Below are 16,808 nucleotides of genomic sequence, written 5' to 3'. Positions count from 1 at the left end.
TCCTTATAATTAATCTCCATTGAGGGAGGAACTCCAACATTTTTTAACTTGGCAATGATCGCTCCCAGATTGCCAAAGACTTTTTTACTCCCTTACAGTAAATGAGCAACAGTTCTACATTTAATCCTATTTTATTAAGCAACTCAAATATGCAAGTCTTCCAGTGCTGACAACAAAATCCTCGATTTTGGATTTTTAAAGGCATAGTAGGATCCAGAAGTCTGATTTCCTTACCTTGTACCAGTCATAGCTGGATGTTGGAAAGCCGTGTAAAAGCACAACTATCTCTGGACTTCCAACCACACCCACAGAGTCTGGGAAGAGAGAGAGCAGTTAGGCCGACGCCCTAAGAAAATAACCCTGAAGATATGAAAAAACGAAATAATCTGGTATAAAGGACAAGAAACCTTGACCAAATTAATGAAATTAAAATAACAGATTTTTTTTAAAAATGCAAGCTTATTGCTTTACGTAAGAATAGCCATTTGATATCTGTTTTCTTTTATTCTGTATATTTAAAAATTGTAAATATAGCCAATATTTTATAATAACTTTAAATGGAGTATAATCTATTAAAATATTGAATCACTAATGTTTTACACCTGAACTAATATAATATTGTAGATCAACTATACTTCAATTTTTTATAAACGTAAATAGCTCACTTTATATGAAAATACTTGACGGCAGACTGCTTACTTTCACCTAGATTTTTAAGAAGTATTTCCTCATTTCTCCCTTTATTCTGTGTCATTAATATGTAAATTGCTTTTCCACAGTAAAAAGTAAAGCTTCACAGTTAAAAGTATACAGTCACAACTTAATAACTACAAGTTCTTTGTACCTGATTATTAATGGCCTCACAAAAATTCCCTTCCTCAACCCAGTGGGTGCCTCAGTTTATGCCATTTGTCCAACAATTTTATTTCCCGCAGAGGAGACTCAACTGAATATTAAAAGCATAATGCTCAACTATTGCAAAATTCTAGCAACTATAAGAAAAGGCTAATAAACATGAACATTTTTTAATGTATAAACATCTTTTAAATTAGCCAAATATTTAAACGGTAAGTAGCCTTGCTAATAAAAAATAGTATTAGATTAAAACTGATAGATTCATATACTGCCACTGGCATGAGAATTTGATAATAAGGTTTACAAAAATAATTTAGTTAGAAGCAATGAAAAATTGTATATACTTTAGCCTAGGAGTCTTATTCTTGAGAATCCATGCAAATAAATCATTTCATTTACACGAAGTACTATTTGAAAAAATAAGGAAAAAATTAACACATACATGGAGATTTCCCTTTAACATTATTTAAAACATTGGAAAACTAGAAACAACCTAAGTGACCAACATAAAGAAAATTATATACTTACTTTTAGTTGAATATAGCGAATGAGAGGAGGTCAGGAGCAATAATGAAAAACGGTTTATGACAAACATTTTTCGTTATTGCTCTTGACCCCCGCCCAAAAGCAGTCTTTTCCAATCTTGTTTCTCATTCCCTTTACCTATAAAATGAGGTGACCAGCACCTTTCCAAGTACTGTTGTAAAGATTAAACGAAATTATGAAGGTTGAAAACATAATTCAATGCCTAGCATAAGGTAATTAATTGGTAAGTAGCAGTCATAATAATTATTAGCAAATTAACTTAGACAAAGGTATAAGACTTAAATCACATTTAGTTATACATATAACAAATAATCTTTATAGAAACAATAAAATGAAATCAGGGATGGGGGGAACAGAACCAATGGCAGCTGTATCTATGGATGTTGTTTATATTATCTGACACTAGGGGCGCTCACAAAAGAAAGCCAGTACTATCTATCACTGCAAATCAGGCTACAAAGTAAATTATACTGGTCACATATACACTACCAAATGTAAAATAGATAGCTAGTGGGAAGCAGCTGCATAGCACAAGGAGATCAGCTCGGTGCTTTGTGACCACCTAGAGGGGTGGGATAGGGAGGGTGGGAGGGAGACGCAAGAGGGAGGAGATAATGGGGATATACGTATATGTATAGCTGATTCACTTTGTTATACAGCAGAAACTAACACACCACTGTAAAGCAATTATACTCCAATAAAGATGTTAAAAAAAAAAAGTCAAAATCAGAAAAAATAAATAAATTATACTAACAAGTCAGTCTATGGACATTGGAATCTCCATTCCACCACCCTCACCCTCCCAGCAATTTTCTTTGAGTTTCCCTGCTATCAAATTAATGAGGGGAATTAGTCCATTCCTTCAAATGGACACTACACAGAAAAAGAGGGTTTTCCCCTCCATCACTGAGGGGCAACAGAGACCAATGGACGCAAAATAAGTACCTCAGAGGGACCCACGGGACCTCTACGTGCAGAGTGTTTCAAGAGCCCTGTTCTTACCTTGGTAGAAGATACGCAGTCCCTTGTAGGTAAAAAATTTGCCTGATGACTTCCATGAGTGAAGAGCAGGGGAAAGCTGGGGGGGCGGGATGTGCAGATAGGCTGCAAGCAGGGGCACAGCCAACAGCCCCACCTGGACCCACCACTCCCTCATCCTGTAGGGAAATCAGAAACCCGGGGTAAGCAGTTGGGTGACATTGTACATGATTCTAACACAAGCCCCAAACTGGTAAAACAGGGTGGGGAATTTCTGTACCATGTGGGGACTACCCTGTCCTCCATGTCAACCGTGGCAGAAAATTTACCAAGAATGTAAGTGTACTCTGCCTGCTATGGCAATCACCATATTTGCTCATCATTCTAATTTTAAGGAAAAAAATATACTATTTTCATATGTAATCTTCCCCCTCAACTTCATCCCACTTTAACCCCACAGCCCCTCCCTTGTGCTCTTCCCAAGACCTGCTGTAGAGGTTTTATATAAAGTAAAAGGAAGATAAATTACTTAAGTAACTTCATTGTCTTTTATCAAGGCTTCCTGGGGGGAGGGAGGGTTCCCTTCATATTTACTCTAAAAGCTCTACCATCTACCCACCAGCCCCGCACCGGTAAAATGTTTTACATATATATATATATATATAAAAAACTAATGTTTGTTTAAAAAAAAAAAAGTAGGAACATCACATGTCCTAAAGCAGAGAGCTGCTCTTGATTTTCTAATATTTATCAACCCTCTGACTCCAGTGAAGCCCAGTTTGCTACTACTATCTGGATTTGTGCTGAGAAACTGCTCAGGGTAAAGAGTCTGTGAAAGTAAGAAGATAGGTGCCCTGTATATTCCAACGTAAGCAGCTTTATCATGACCCTGAATATCTAATCTCTTGAGAGGTCAGGGCAGCAGATTATATTTCTGCTTTTCTTAGCAGACTCTTGAGGAAGCTCCCCCATTTATTTAATTTCTTAGGATGCCCCTTCCTTCCCATCCCCCCAAAAAGAGGAGCAGAGCATCTGAGAACTGATTTTGTTTTGGGGAGGAAAGCACTGATTTGCACACCCAACTTTCCCATGCCCAGAACTTCGAAGGTCCAGATCAATTCATCCACAATGACAAGAAGTGCTAAACAGGAATTAGAAACAGTTCCCTCTGTTTCTAGCTTATGACTCCTGATGGCCACCAGGGAAAGAACCATCAGTAGAATGGAAATTCTCTTAAAAACAGCCAGAATGGAAATACCGTCTAAAACTAAAATAAGAATTGTCAAGAACACAGAACTATAAATAAGGGGAATTAATTGTGAAAGCCCTGGTGGAAATTTCTTTGTGCCTGTATCCTTCTACCATATTACCTGTAATCTGGCCACAATCTCTGACAAACTAATCCAACTCACAAGATATTTATTTATTTTAGAGTTTTTTTCAAAAAATAAGAGCCTGTAGTTTCACATCCACAGAGAATCTCAGCTCTTTTGACTATTTTTCAGGTGTCACCAGGGCGGTCTTTTTTTTCTTCCCCCCTCTGAAGTGCATATCCATAAAACAGACCCAGTGATTTGGTTCTACCTTCCAAGGTAGAAAGATTAAAGATTAAGAAATGATTAGAAAAAATGCCCGGAACATGACCATTATATCGCAATATCCACCCCCCACAGTAGTAGTAGGCTACATCCCATTATCTCCTGAAAAGGTGAGATGACAAAAAGTATCAGGTTTAGATGATCATTTCTAAGCGCTACCTGTCCTGGACTTAAGCTTATACATTTTCACCTGCGCATTTCATCACTCCTGATCCCCATACTTCTCATCTCATTCATTGACGGGTTCCAGCAGCCGAGTATCTGCAGTGACTCAGCAGAGAGCCGGGGAGGGCATACGAGAGGAGCTGAGCAGGAGAGGCTCCCCCGCCCCGCCGCCGACCACCATGCGGGGCGGTGAGGGAAAGGACTGACACTCTCCGCTCGGGACACCCTCACCCCGCACCTCTTCCTTCTCTTTTACGCTAAGAAAGCTAAGAGGCAACCCCTCAGAAAGCCGCTTTCTGTCTTAATTACTTCAGTAAAAATGCCCCCAACAACATTTTAGGATTTTTAGTACGTAAGCAATCAGGCAGTCAGTAGGCAAAATAGATTAAACATTTTTTGACCCAAATCTCCATTCTTTGATGAGCCAAGAATCAAGAGTACAAATTCAGCAAACCCCAGTAACAAACCTTCCAGAAATTAATGAACCTTTCCGAGCCTTTATTTCTTCATCTTGTAAATAGGAAAAATACACACATTTAATACCACCAAACCTGCCCACTTCACAGCATCGCGGTGAGACTATGAACTATTTTGTAAACCAATGCAAATAATTCATGTGTAATATTATGAGTTTGGTCACATCATTCTCACTTGGCTTCCTGTTACTGAAATCTCAAAAATACTTACGCCTCGGTGATAAGACACTGCCAGTTTAGTCACACCTATGCGGTAACTCACGCCACGGCGACACCAGGGTCTTCAAATCCTAAATCACCGCAGTGCAATACCGGGGTCTCAAAATTCTAAATCGTGCCAGGGCGATGCAGGGGTCTAGAAACCCTAAATCGTGTCAGGGTGATATTCGGATGTTAAAATCCTAATTCACGCCAAGGCAAAATCCAGATCTAGAAACCCTAAACCGCGCCAAGGCGATGCTGGGATATAAAAACCCTAATCGCGCCAAGGCGTTACCGGAGTCTAAAAATCTTAAATCGCGTCAAAGTGAAACCGGGTCTAGACACACTAATTCACACCTAGGGGGTACTGGGATCTAAAAATCCTCAATCGCGCAAGGGTGACACCAGGATCTAAAAACCGTCAATCGCACCAAGGCGATGCCGGGGTCTAAAAATCCTCAATCATGCCAGGGTGATGCCGAGGTCTAAAAAAAATTGTAAACCATATCAGAGTAACACCAGGGTCTAAAAATCCTAAGTCACTCCAAGGCGCTACCAGGGTCTAGAAATTCTAAACCGCACGGGGTGACGCCAGGGTCTAGAAATTCTAAATTGCATCAGAGAGATACCAGGGTCTAGAAATCCTAAATCAGGGAGATCAGGCGTTCTGAACATTCTACTGTGTGCAGGCGAGACATCCTCTTCCAAGCAGGTAGAACGGGCTCAGAGGACGGGAATGCATGCCCCCCTCACCCTCCGGAGATTTTCCCTCTACTGCGGGAGTCGCGCTCTGGCAGCCCCAGCTCGGACGGACAAAGTCCCACCCGCTGGCCCGCACCCCATTTGGGGACGACGTCTGCAAGCCAGTCACACACGCTCCCCCCACCCCCTCTCCCACCACGCACCCACCTGCGGAGGCGATCTCGGCGCACCATGGTGGCGTCTTATCCCATGCCGCCTGCACACCGGCCCTGAGCAAAGGGCGCGCCGCAGCGCCCGCAGCGGTGCAGGGTCGGCCGGCAGCTGGGCGCAGCCCACAGCCCGCGAGGGCGGCGCGGCCGCGGCAAGCAGCGAGCGGCCACCGGGGCGTGCGCTGCGGCAATGCGCAAGGCGCGGTTGCCGCAGAGGAGGCGCCGCCCGCCGTGATGCGCCGGGATGTGCTGGTGGCCGCGGCAGCGCAGAGTGAGTGGGCACCGACTTTTAGAGCCCACCCGCGCCCCGCCCCTGGCCCGCCCACCGCGCTGCAGTGCGCCTCCCGCCGAAGCCACCCCCTTCCCCGCAGCCCCGCTGAGGGCGCAAGGATGGGGCGCCCCTCCTACAGCAGCTGCTTCGGAGGGCACCTTCAGGGGTATTGACCCCCACCAGCACCCCGCTGCTCCCTCACGGCCCCCTACCCTGAACCACAGGTTCTGTAGCAAAAATCCTCCTCTGGCGAGTTAACACTACAGGAAGACACGACAGACTTCCTGAGACTCCATCACCTCCCCCGAGACCACCCATAGGCCCCCCACCCCAGCCCCAGAGGTGGCCACTCGACCTCAGATGCAGTGGGACCAGGGCTTCCGCTGTGGCGCCGGCTCACATCCCGCTCGCGATCCGCGCTGAGGCGGGGGCTCTGAACCGCTCGAGTGCCCGGGCCAAAGCAGCGGTCCCTGAACGCCCAACACCTCCTAGGTCCCTAACTACAGGTACCCACCAAGGGCACAACTGAGTGGCTAGGGAACGACAAGCTCGGCTGGGCTACCGCAGAGCTAATCGGCTGATTCAAGGGACGACCGCTCGAGAGCAAAAAACGGGGCAAAACTTGGGGCAAGTCTGGGCTCTCTCGGTCAGCCACCGCCACGGCGCTGGGCACGTTTCCTCTGCGGCAGCGCGACGTGGTCGGCGTGCCGGAGGCCCGCCGCAGCCCTCCCGCGGCACCCACTCCCGGCATTAGCCCGTCCTGTGCCGGAAAGAATGATCGGCCGAATTATGAGACTAAAGCTCCCTTTGTTTATGCATTTATTTAAGACTGAATCACAATGCGAGGGCCCCAGTGGTACGGAAAAGAGGGAAGGATTTTTTTCCTCATCCACAATCCTTTAAAAGACATCTATCACGCCTTTGAAGAGAAAAGTGTAGAGAATCAGTGTCTGTTCGTTTTCTGGCTGTAAATTGAATTCCTGACAAACGCGTGGGCTGCGAGCGAGCCAGGCGGCCCGAGCGGTGCCGGCTCCCTCCAGCAGGGGCGCTGCAGGCCTCTATTCCACTCGTGCCCGCCCAGGCCTCCCCGCCACTCAACTGCCCAGAGCGCGGGCGAGCATGATTCCGAACATCTGGGCGAAAGGCCGGGCCAGCCGAGCCCACCCGGTACCTCACAGTGTGCCAGGGAGCTGAGGGCCACCAGTCAGACATAGGAGAAACCGCCATCTATGAGCGTGTCACCAAAACGTGCGGCGCAGTCTAGGGTACACCTCTACTGGTGTCGATTCCGAGGTTCATGAAACCAATGCTTAATTTAGCACCTCCAGAGCGCTAAGAGCCAGGGGTGCAAAGACGAAGGAGGAATGGCCCCTGCCCCCAAAGCGAGCTGCTGTCCATCCGGTGAGGATGACACACAAGAACTGACGGTGCTTAAATTTTCCCTTTAATTTCCTATCAGCGTTTTGTGACAGGTTGGCCCCCTCCCCCTAACATGCAAGCCCCTCAAAGCCCGAGCCCAAGTATTATTCACCTTTTGTATCCCCAGAGCCTGCCACGGCGCTGGCCACAAAGCAGACTCCTAATAAATACTGCATGAATAAGTACAAGAATTTGAGGGCGCACAGGGGAGGAAGTAATTAAGGGGAGGGGGGAAAGGGTTGTCTTGAATGATGAATAGACATTTACCAGAGACAAAGAGCATTCCAACCAGAGGGGACGGCATTCGCAAAGCACCGGAGGCGCAGGACCGCACAGCCTTTGGGGAAAACTCCAAGTCCTTTGGGCCGTGGCGCTGGTAGACAAAAAATTAGGCTAGAAAGAGTATTTCAACCTAAGGAGTTTACAATTTGTCCCGAAGAAAATGAGGAGCCACCGATGGACTTAAACCCTCTGTGGCCTTAATTGGTTACTTAATGAAATTTAAATTACTCCCCTTAACAAGTGGAAGATTACCTATTTTAACGAACCACCACCTTTTAAGGACTGAAATAATTACTCAACAAAATTTAAATCGGTCCTTTCAACAGAATAAAGACTTTCCTATTTTAACTAAGACAACAATATATAACAAACTTGGCATTATAGTTTTTCGTATTTACTGTCAATGGAACCTATAAGTCCTACAAACAATTCCGCACTTTCATTCTCACCATACCAGAAGCACCAGCATCCGAGATGAAGGCAATTTTGTATTTAATGGACTGAGTGCTCACAAAGGATCTTATTCTGAAAGCCATGGAACATGTCCACCCACATGGAACAAGTAGGTAGACAGGAGCGGAGACTGCTGGGGGGTGGGGGGCGGCAGAGGGGACCAAGGGAAGCACTTGAAGACAACGGGAATTCTAAGTCTGATGCTCAAGACAAACCCTCCCGGACAGAGTGCTAGGAAAAACCTCCTTGGAAAAGGAGGGCTCAAGGTTGAGAAGGACTTCAAACCCGTAACTCGTTTAGGCGAAGGAAGCATTCCTGTTTGGAAGAACCTCCCAGCACAGAGGCAAGGAGTCTGGAAAACGCAGAGGATACTAACAGAGATCAGCTTGGCTAAAGCCGGGAGAGAATGCTAGAGAATGCCCCAGAAGCCAAACAGTTAATGAGTTTTTTAACCGTGCCTGACTTACAGAGAGAAGCTTCCTCCACCAGGGGAGAATCTGGCCCAAGGTATAAAACATTTGGAGTGCCTGAGAAAACATGTAGCCGTACATAAATCCACAGCCTGCCTCTGGCTGGTTCTCAGTGCACCCTTTCATTTCTTGGATACAAACGCCACACTTGACCGACATCACAGGCAGCAGCATTCCCTCAACCCGTAGCTTATCATACATTCCTGTCACATTCCAATTCTCAGACAGTCCCACATAAAAAGACCTCAGATTTGTGCAAAGATGAGGGTAGAAAGATCAGCATTTATTAGCTTGCTGATGTGCAACAGTGGTGAGATCAGCAGGGCTGGTACTGTGGGTTCAATAATCATTTTTTTTTGAACCCCAGTTTGAGACCCATAATATGACAACAAGGATATTTATGGAGACAACAGGACAGAACTGGGGCTGCCACTTGCAAGAGCCATAATTATCGATTCAAATAAGCTAAAGAAGTCCAAGATGGGGGAAACTTGACTGAACAGCAGCACATAAAGCGAGTCAGGATTTTAGTTGTCAGTGAGTCAATGTGATATGGCTCCAAAAAAAAACCACTGTAGACTGTAGACTGTAATTAGAGAAGCACCCAGAATGAGCTAATCCTGCTCTATTCTGCTAGTGAGAAAGTGTTTTATTTTGTTCTGCACAGCAGATATTAAGAGACACATAAACAGGAATTTGTTCAGAGAAGACCGACTAAAATGCATTGCAAATTATGTCACTGAAGGTGTAACAGCTGTCATATTTTAAGCTCCTACTATAGCATGGATCTTCACCCAATTTATCCCTAATTCTCATAATAACTCGCTAGATGAGTACTTTCATCCGTATATTTCAGAGAAAGATACAGCAGCTCAGAGCACTGTTAGTATGTGAAGGGACTGGGAACTGAGCGCAGATGCGTCTGGCTCCAAAGCTGGCGTTCTTTCCACTACCCCACACTGCCTCCCTGTTTAAAATAACCGGGCATGTTTAGTTGGAAGAAAAGAACCCTTGTGGAGTGAGTGGAAGAAGGGAAATGTGTTAGCAGTCCTCAAATATTTGTGGAAGCAGCATTAGACATTTTATTCTGTATGGCTCCAATGAGTGCAAATTGTAGAGAAACAGATGTCAATTCAACATAAAGAATTTTCCAACAGGGTTGTCTAGAGACTGGGTAGCTCAGCCATTTGGGGACGTGACAAGTTCGCTGTCTCTAGGGGTTGGGTAGCCCTGCGGCAGGTATGCAAGGTCTGGATAAATGCATGAATGACCTTTAAGGTCTTTTCCCATCTGACAGAAACTAAGGCTCAGAGAGGCACTGGAACTTGGCCAGGGTGACCCCTCCCTGAAAGGTCAGATCCACAACAAGATCTTTCCTGGGTGTCCCTCAACCCAGAGCTCTTTGTACAACATGATATTTCATGCTGAGGGCAAGACAAATTGAAGAAATTATGCATACAATCACATCAACCTCCCTCTCAATCAAATTTAACCCATATATCCAAAAGGCGACTGGTGTCTTCCTTCCTCTTCAGGCTCGTTTTTGGGTAAAAATCTTTGGCTGAAAAAAGTTCAAAAGATAAGTGGGAGAGGAGAGAAGCAAGGGAGCTGGATAACCCATTAACCAGATAAGATAAACCTAAGAGACTGTTTCTAGAGATTACAGTATTACTGAGCACCCCTAAAGTATCTTTACACACCCTTTGCATTACTGGGCACATCCCATAATCCCAAGTCTGGTACTATTCTGCTGTTCCACACCTGGAATACATCTTATACACTCACACATAAATAGGTTGAAGGATTTGAAATAAAATCATATCTTGCATTTTTATAGCTCTTTACCCTTTCATGTATATTATCTCATCTGATGTTCATCACAGTCCTCTAAGGAAAACAGCTTTCTTTCGGACGGACAAGCAATTTCCTAGCTGCCTGGGGAAGAAAGGGCTACGGCACACAATTCATTTTTTTTTTAAACTACATTCCACATTAAATTATCCCCCCAGCCTGGATGAGTCAACCCAGAAGCAGGTGTTTTGCTTTTCCTCGATTGCTATCACCGCCGCAAACCTTCAGCTGTCCTCCCCCACCGTGCCCTCCAGGGCCCCCACCCCCGCTACTACCGCAGCGCTTGGTCCCCAGCCGGTTACTAAGCACTCGCTCTGCACAGCCCCGCACTCGCTGCTCCAACTCCCAGCGAAAACTACACCCCCTCCCCACCGGCGCCGGGTGGCCGCGTCCCCGTGCCCCCAACATTCGCCCAGGCCCGCGTGGCTGCGACCTTCCCAACCACCAATGAGGTCCCGAAGCGGGAAGGCGCAGCCTCCCGGGAACTCGAGACCCGATTTCCTGGAGGGATGGTCAAGCCGACTGACTGACTAAACGCTCTGTGGGGAGTCAAGCCTCGGGCGAGGGTTAGGGGACTTCTGTGTTCTCGTCCGACCGCGAGGTTCTAGGAGACGATGACCGAGCACCTCGCCCGCGTGGCCCTCGAGTGAAGCGCACACCTCGTGCGGCCACCCACCAACCTCCGCGTAATCCGGCACGCCCCAGCCGGTCCTCACGGCCTCCCGGGCCACTATCACTCAAAGCTTGGCCCCAGGATTGGTGTAGTCCACGCACACTAGCCACATACCCCGAGTGTGCCCATGCCCAGTCATCCGCTGGGCTAGGAGGCTTAAGGTGGAGGGTCACTCCTTCCCCGCCTGTTTCCTACCTGATTCAGGTAAGACCTGGGCTACAAGACTCCATGTTTGGGGACCCGGTTGCGCATGCGCTTCCCGCGGCCAGAGCTTCGCCGCCTGACCCCAGTCCCAGGGAAGACCCAGCCAAGCCACCGAATACCCGGTTCTGGGCTAGAGCGTCGCCACCTCCGCGCACCGGCCCATCGCCCCCGAGCCCAACCTATGCTGCCGCCTTCTCCCTGCCGGGCGTCAGCGCCACCTATTGCGAAGGGTATGAAACGGCAGGCTGTGCATTGAATAAGAGGCTGAATAAACGAATAAACTTTTATAGGGCCCAGTCTGAGTACATTTACATGGTAAAACTGAAGGCCAAAGATAGTTATTAACTATGTCGAGATCTTTGGCGAGGCTTCCATATCTCAACCATTTCCCTAACTTCATAGTTACCCTAAAGACTCCCAAATCTATATCTCCAGCCCTTCCCTCTACTCCAAACTCTAGATCCATATATTTGACTGCCTTCTGTTCCTCTTCACATGAATGGCCTACACACGTCTTATACTCCACAAGGACTAAGTTAAATTCATTACCCTTCCTCCACTACAAACTAACCACCCCCCTTCCCCAGAACGTGTGCTACTTTCTTTATTCTCTGTTGTGGTTAATGGCATCATTAGCCACTCCAGTCTACTACACTCAATTACCAATACCTGTGGCGTAATGGAATGAAGCTAAAAAGCCAAGCAGCCTTGGGTACAAATCCCAGCAAGTTCTCTCCTTCCCCCTGCTCTTCATCTTACTTCCCAAGTATCTTGGATTCATCTTGCTTCCCTCCATTCCCAACAGTTTCCCCTTGTTCAGGCCTCATTATCTCTCACTTGGACTACTGCCTCCTAATTGGTTTCCAGGTCTCCATGATCACACCTTTCTAATTCATCATTCACACACCTGCCCAAAGTGATTTTTCTAAAATGCAAATCAAATCGCATCTCTTTCTGTCTTCAAACTGTACTAACTCCTATTCCCAATGCTAAATTCAAGCTCTTTAACTGGTCATGCAAAACACTTCCAAATCTGGACCTTCCCTTCCTCTAGAATCTTCTCTTACCACCTGCACCTCTCCCAAACTTCATAATCTGACTTAATGTTGCTAATTGTAGTTCCTCCCAAAACACTGTGTGGTTTCCATTCTCCATGCCTTTACACATCTTTCCCCTGCCAAATACATTCGTCCCCACTTAGGCTACCTAAAAACTTCATTACTCAAAATTCACCTTAGTTGTCACATGCTCTTGAAAGCCTTCCCTGAAGCCTTCCTACAGAAATATCACTCCCTCTGTGCTATCTCTGTCCCTTGTTGATCACTATGTGCCAGACACTGTGCTAAACTCCTTATGTACATTATATCATTTAATTCTGATGATAATGCTATAAAAGAACTATTATTATCCTAATTTTACGGATGAGAAAGCTGAGGCTTTGAAAGATGAAGGAGCTTGCCCAAGGATGCAGAGGTGGTAAGTTGTGGAGCCAGGATCTGAACGCAGATATGTCTACTCATGTCTATCTATTCATCAAAAAGGTTTGTAGAATTAAATGATATATGAAAAATCACAGATCATCTTTGAAAAGTATTACAGAGTTTATTTTTTAAAGGAAAAACACACAGCTGTTCTACTCTAGTAGATGGAAATAGAGTGTTCTACTTTAAACTAATGGTATCGAAGGCCAAATAAATAGCCTTGACGTCAAGCTAAATAAGGAAACAATCCTGCTATTATTCTGTATAATTTTTTCTTATGATATGAATGTTATGAATTTTTTTGCTAAGGGACTGATGTATTGTAAACCATTAATAAGTAGATTTTTTTTTAAAAAATCTCCTTCTGGATAAGTGGGAGAAGAGAGATCTATTGATAAATGGAAAGAGTCACCATAGAATGTTCAAAAACTTGCCAAAGATGGGGATACCAAGATATCATGAGGGACGTATGGAGTCTAAACGAGTTAATGTGTGTAAAGAGAAGAGTTTCTGGCACAGAGAAAGCACCATATCATTGCTATTGCTATTACTGTTGCTGTTGTTAAGAACTTCAGTAGCTCCCAATTCAGTGGTAAAGACAAACACATAAGCTGATGAGTGAATAATACAGCTATGAACAAAGGTCTGTTGGGAGTTCCCAGAGGAGGCGGGGGTGAGGATCTTCCAGGGAATAGGAAGAGGGGCAGGGAACAAGATGGCACCCAGAGGCCATATGACTGAGAAAGGAGTAAGTTGCTGGAACCAGAGCAACACCACCTAACTTCTGCAGAAACGTTTTATTTGTTGGCAGATCTTTTACTTCTGAAAGCTCTGTTTCTTAGAAACTCTAACGTTTAAAGTTTCCTTACTATTCCAAGCATTCTTTTGCTTCTGGCCCAGCAATGGGACCTTAGCCACTGGGCAAAAGAGCAAGACTTTTACCCAGATGACATGAAAGTATGGAGGAGGGGAGAATAAGTGACTGAAGCTTATGAAGGGGTGACCAAGTACTCAAGGGAAGTTCCGGCCCCACCCAGAAGTCCAGCTGGGATAATCAGGACTCCAGAAGGGGAAAACACATTCCCATCTCCCAGGCTCCAGCCCCTCCCTAGCAGAGGAGAAACAGATGGGCACAGACTTAGTGATGTGTGCCTTGATCAGGAGGGAAGGGCAGAGGCCATCATCCAACTTGGCAGGCACTGCCCAAGAAGGCCCACCTTTTTCCTCCAAACCCATGCCAGGTGTCTAGCACACTAACTCAGTGTTTCCCAAGCCAAACGACATGGAAGGCTGCTTAAAAGTCTACATTCTTTACCACAGGCCATTAACTTTACATGTAGGCAAAACATATTTATGTTCCTCCTGTTCTTCAACAAACAGAGTAAAGAAACTTTCTGTGGGTAGTTCACTCCAGACCAGTGAAATGAGGCCAGCTATTCTGATGGGAATAACTAATGAGACACATACAGAAACGAAGTTAAACGTTAAACAGAGGAACACTGTTGGTAGAATTGAATAGATACAACTTTTTTGGAGGGCATTTTGGCAATAGCTATTAAAATTGATCCGGCAATTCCACTTTGCCAAATTTATTCTGTGTGTATACTCCCTGACATGTGTCCAAGGATGAACAATGCTGCATTATTTGGAAAAAGAATCTTTTTAACTGAAAACAAGCTAAATATCCATCTATAAGGTGCTGGTTATGAGGCTGCCTAACGTGTAAAGCTTTTCAATGTACACGAAAATGCAAGGTTCAAAAGAGTGTGTATATTATAATCCTACTTGTATAAAAATCTGTATGTATCATATAACTAAATATGTTGATATTTACAATATTAATATATTTACATATGTATTAGAAATCCCTGGAAACATCCAGATGTGGCAAAGCGGCAGCTTAGGGGCAAATCTGGTCTACAGGGAGATTCGTTTATTGCGCTTTTCTGTTTTAAATTTAAATGTGAATGCCCGTAGAAAGGGCCCTTTACTCTCTAGTCTCACACCCTTCAGTTCCCCCAGCTGTTACTTGGCCTGGTCCCTAAATGCAAGTGAGGAGAGCTGCAGGCACTTGTGGGGGTAGCTGGAGGCATGCTTTTAGTATTTACTTTCCACTTCTGATCTGTAAGCAAACATGACATTTATGACTTAAGGGAGGGTAGAGTGGGGACTGACGTCTTTCCATGTCGGAGAGAACAAGGACTAGAGGAAAATAAGGATCCTGAGAGATGAGACACTGATTTGGAAGTTACTGCTACAGGCGAGATAAGGAGCAAGCGGAGGCTGAGCCAGCCAGTAAGAGCAAGGATGAATTGTGAAGCCCAGATTTGAAACTTCTTTTAAAATTCCTTATCAGCCACTGCAGTTAAAGGAATGTACAGGCTTCTCTTTCTTCTTCTTTCTTTCCTGTCATGAGTAATCGCAGCCTGTGGTTTATCACATGGGCAGCTGGGCAGGACTCTGTTGTGCTCTGTGGGAACCCAGCTCTGCTCATAGCACTCCTGGAGAGTCTCATTCTCCTGTGCCTGTGAGTTAATTTCTTTCCCTTCACAGTGTTGGCACCAGCTGTACAGAAAGCAGGAGTCTTCAGCACCAAATATACAGCAGAAATCAAACTTGGATGTGCCTGTACCGAGTCTACCAGATAGTACTGTCCTGCCCTTTGTCTACCTGTAGGATCAGTGCCTTCCACAGTTAACTTCAAGACAATATTAGAAACCCTAATAGTCTGTAAATAAGAGTAAAGCTTTACCTTAAAATAAGAACAAGGAAAACTCCCAAATGAAACATTCCCTTGTTTTTGGCAGCAGTTAACAGACAGCAGCTGGTGTGAGAGTCCTGGATGCCATACTATGCTCTTTCATCTGCTGGAAATTCTTCAGTTGAATGAAATTATTCATTTGAAAGTTTTCATTGAATTTAGGCTGGTATTTCAGGGACTTTTTCTTCTGTAGTCTGAACAGTGGGGAATGCATCATGGTGCTAAATTGGGGAGATTGGGCCGTGAATATAGTCCAATCCATGAATTACTCTTTTTTGAGGGGCTGGTTCATTGAGGGAGAGAGAGTGAGAGAGAGGAATCAGAGATTTTATAACTATAGGAGGGATTACGTCCTGTCTATGATTCACTCTACCCCCATTCCCATTATCTCTGTCCACAATATTATGCCTGTCATAGACATTCAGGTGCTTCAGCGCAAATCCACTAAGTTCACACAAGTATCCCAAATGACCATCAGCTGATGGATGGATACATAAAATGTGGTATATGCATACAATGGAATATCATTTGGCAACAAAAAGGTTGAAGTTTAGATACATGATACACCATGGATGAACCTTGAAAACATTATGCTAAGTAAAAGAAGTCAGACACGAAAGACCACATATTATATGATTCCATTTCTACAAAATTCCAGAATAGGCAAATCTATAGAGACCAAAAGTAGATTAGTGGTTGCCTAGGGCTGGGGTAGGAAGGGGGAAGGAGAGTGAATGCTAATAGGTATAGGGATTTTGTGGGTGGAGGTGGTGCATCTAAAATTAATAGTGGGACTTCCCTGGTGGTGCAGTGGTTAAGAATCCACCTGCCAATGCAGGGGACACAGGTTCGAGCCCTGGTCTGGGAAGATCCTACATGCTGCGTGGAGCAACTAAGCCCATGCGCCACAACTAATGAGCCTACACTCTAGAGCCTGCGAGCTACAACTACTGAGCCCACCTGCCACAACTACTGAAGCCTGTGCGCCTAGAGCCCGTGCTCCTCAACAAGAGAAGCCACCACAATGAGAAGCCCCCGAACTGCAACAAAGAGTGGCCGCACTCGCCACAACTAGAGAAAGCCAGTGCACAGCAACGAAGACCCAACGCAGCCAAAAACAAATAAATATATATATATTTTTAAAAATTAATAGTGGTAATAGTTACACAATTCTGTGAGTATAATAAAAACCACTGTAAATTTTAAATAGGTG

The 16,808-nt window shown here is 45.2% G+C and overlaps 1 protein-coding gene across 7 annotated transcripts in view; it reads right to left on the bottom strand.

Annotated features, from left to right (window-relative positions):
• MEST (mesoderm specific transcript) overlaps positions 1–16,808 on the bottom strand; it is a gene marked incomplete at its 3' end in the record, with an annotated part of 62,988 nt that overhangs the window by 6,562 nt on the left and 39,618 nt on the right. For 2 of the 7 annotated variants that reach the window (XM_079931406.1, XM_079931404.1), the window contains exons 1-3: positions 15,587–15,832; positions 2,404–2,558; positions 235–314 (exon numbers count right to left, since the gene is read on the bottom strand). In XM_079931406.1, the coding sequence (XP_079787532.1) occupies positions 235–314; positions 2,404–2,558; positions 15,587–15,624 (273 nt within the window). In that variant the 5' untranslated portion in view covers positions 15,625–15,832. Of the gene's footprint in view, positions 1–234; positions 315–2,403; positions 2,559–5,728; positions 5,968–11,344; positions 11,425–15,586; positions 15,833–16,808 lie in introns of those variants that run through there. The other 5 variants (XM_079931410.1, XM_079931405.1, XM_079931408.1 and 2 more) reach the window with 3 other exon arrangements.

The sequence above is a fragment of the Stenella coeruleoalba genome, assembly GCF_951394435.1.
Source record: "Stenella coeruleoalba genome assembly, chromosome: 9".
NCBI lineage: Eukaryota > Metazoa > Chordata > Mammalia > Artiodactyla > Delphinidae > Stenella > Stenella coeruleoalba.
The sequence above is the reverse complement of the archived record's forward strand: the minus strand, read 5'-3'. Positions and strand labels throughout refer to the sequence as shown.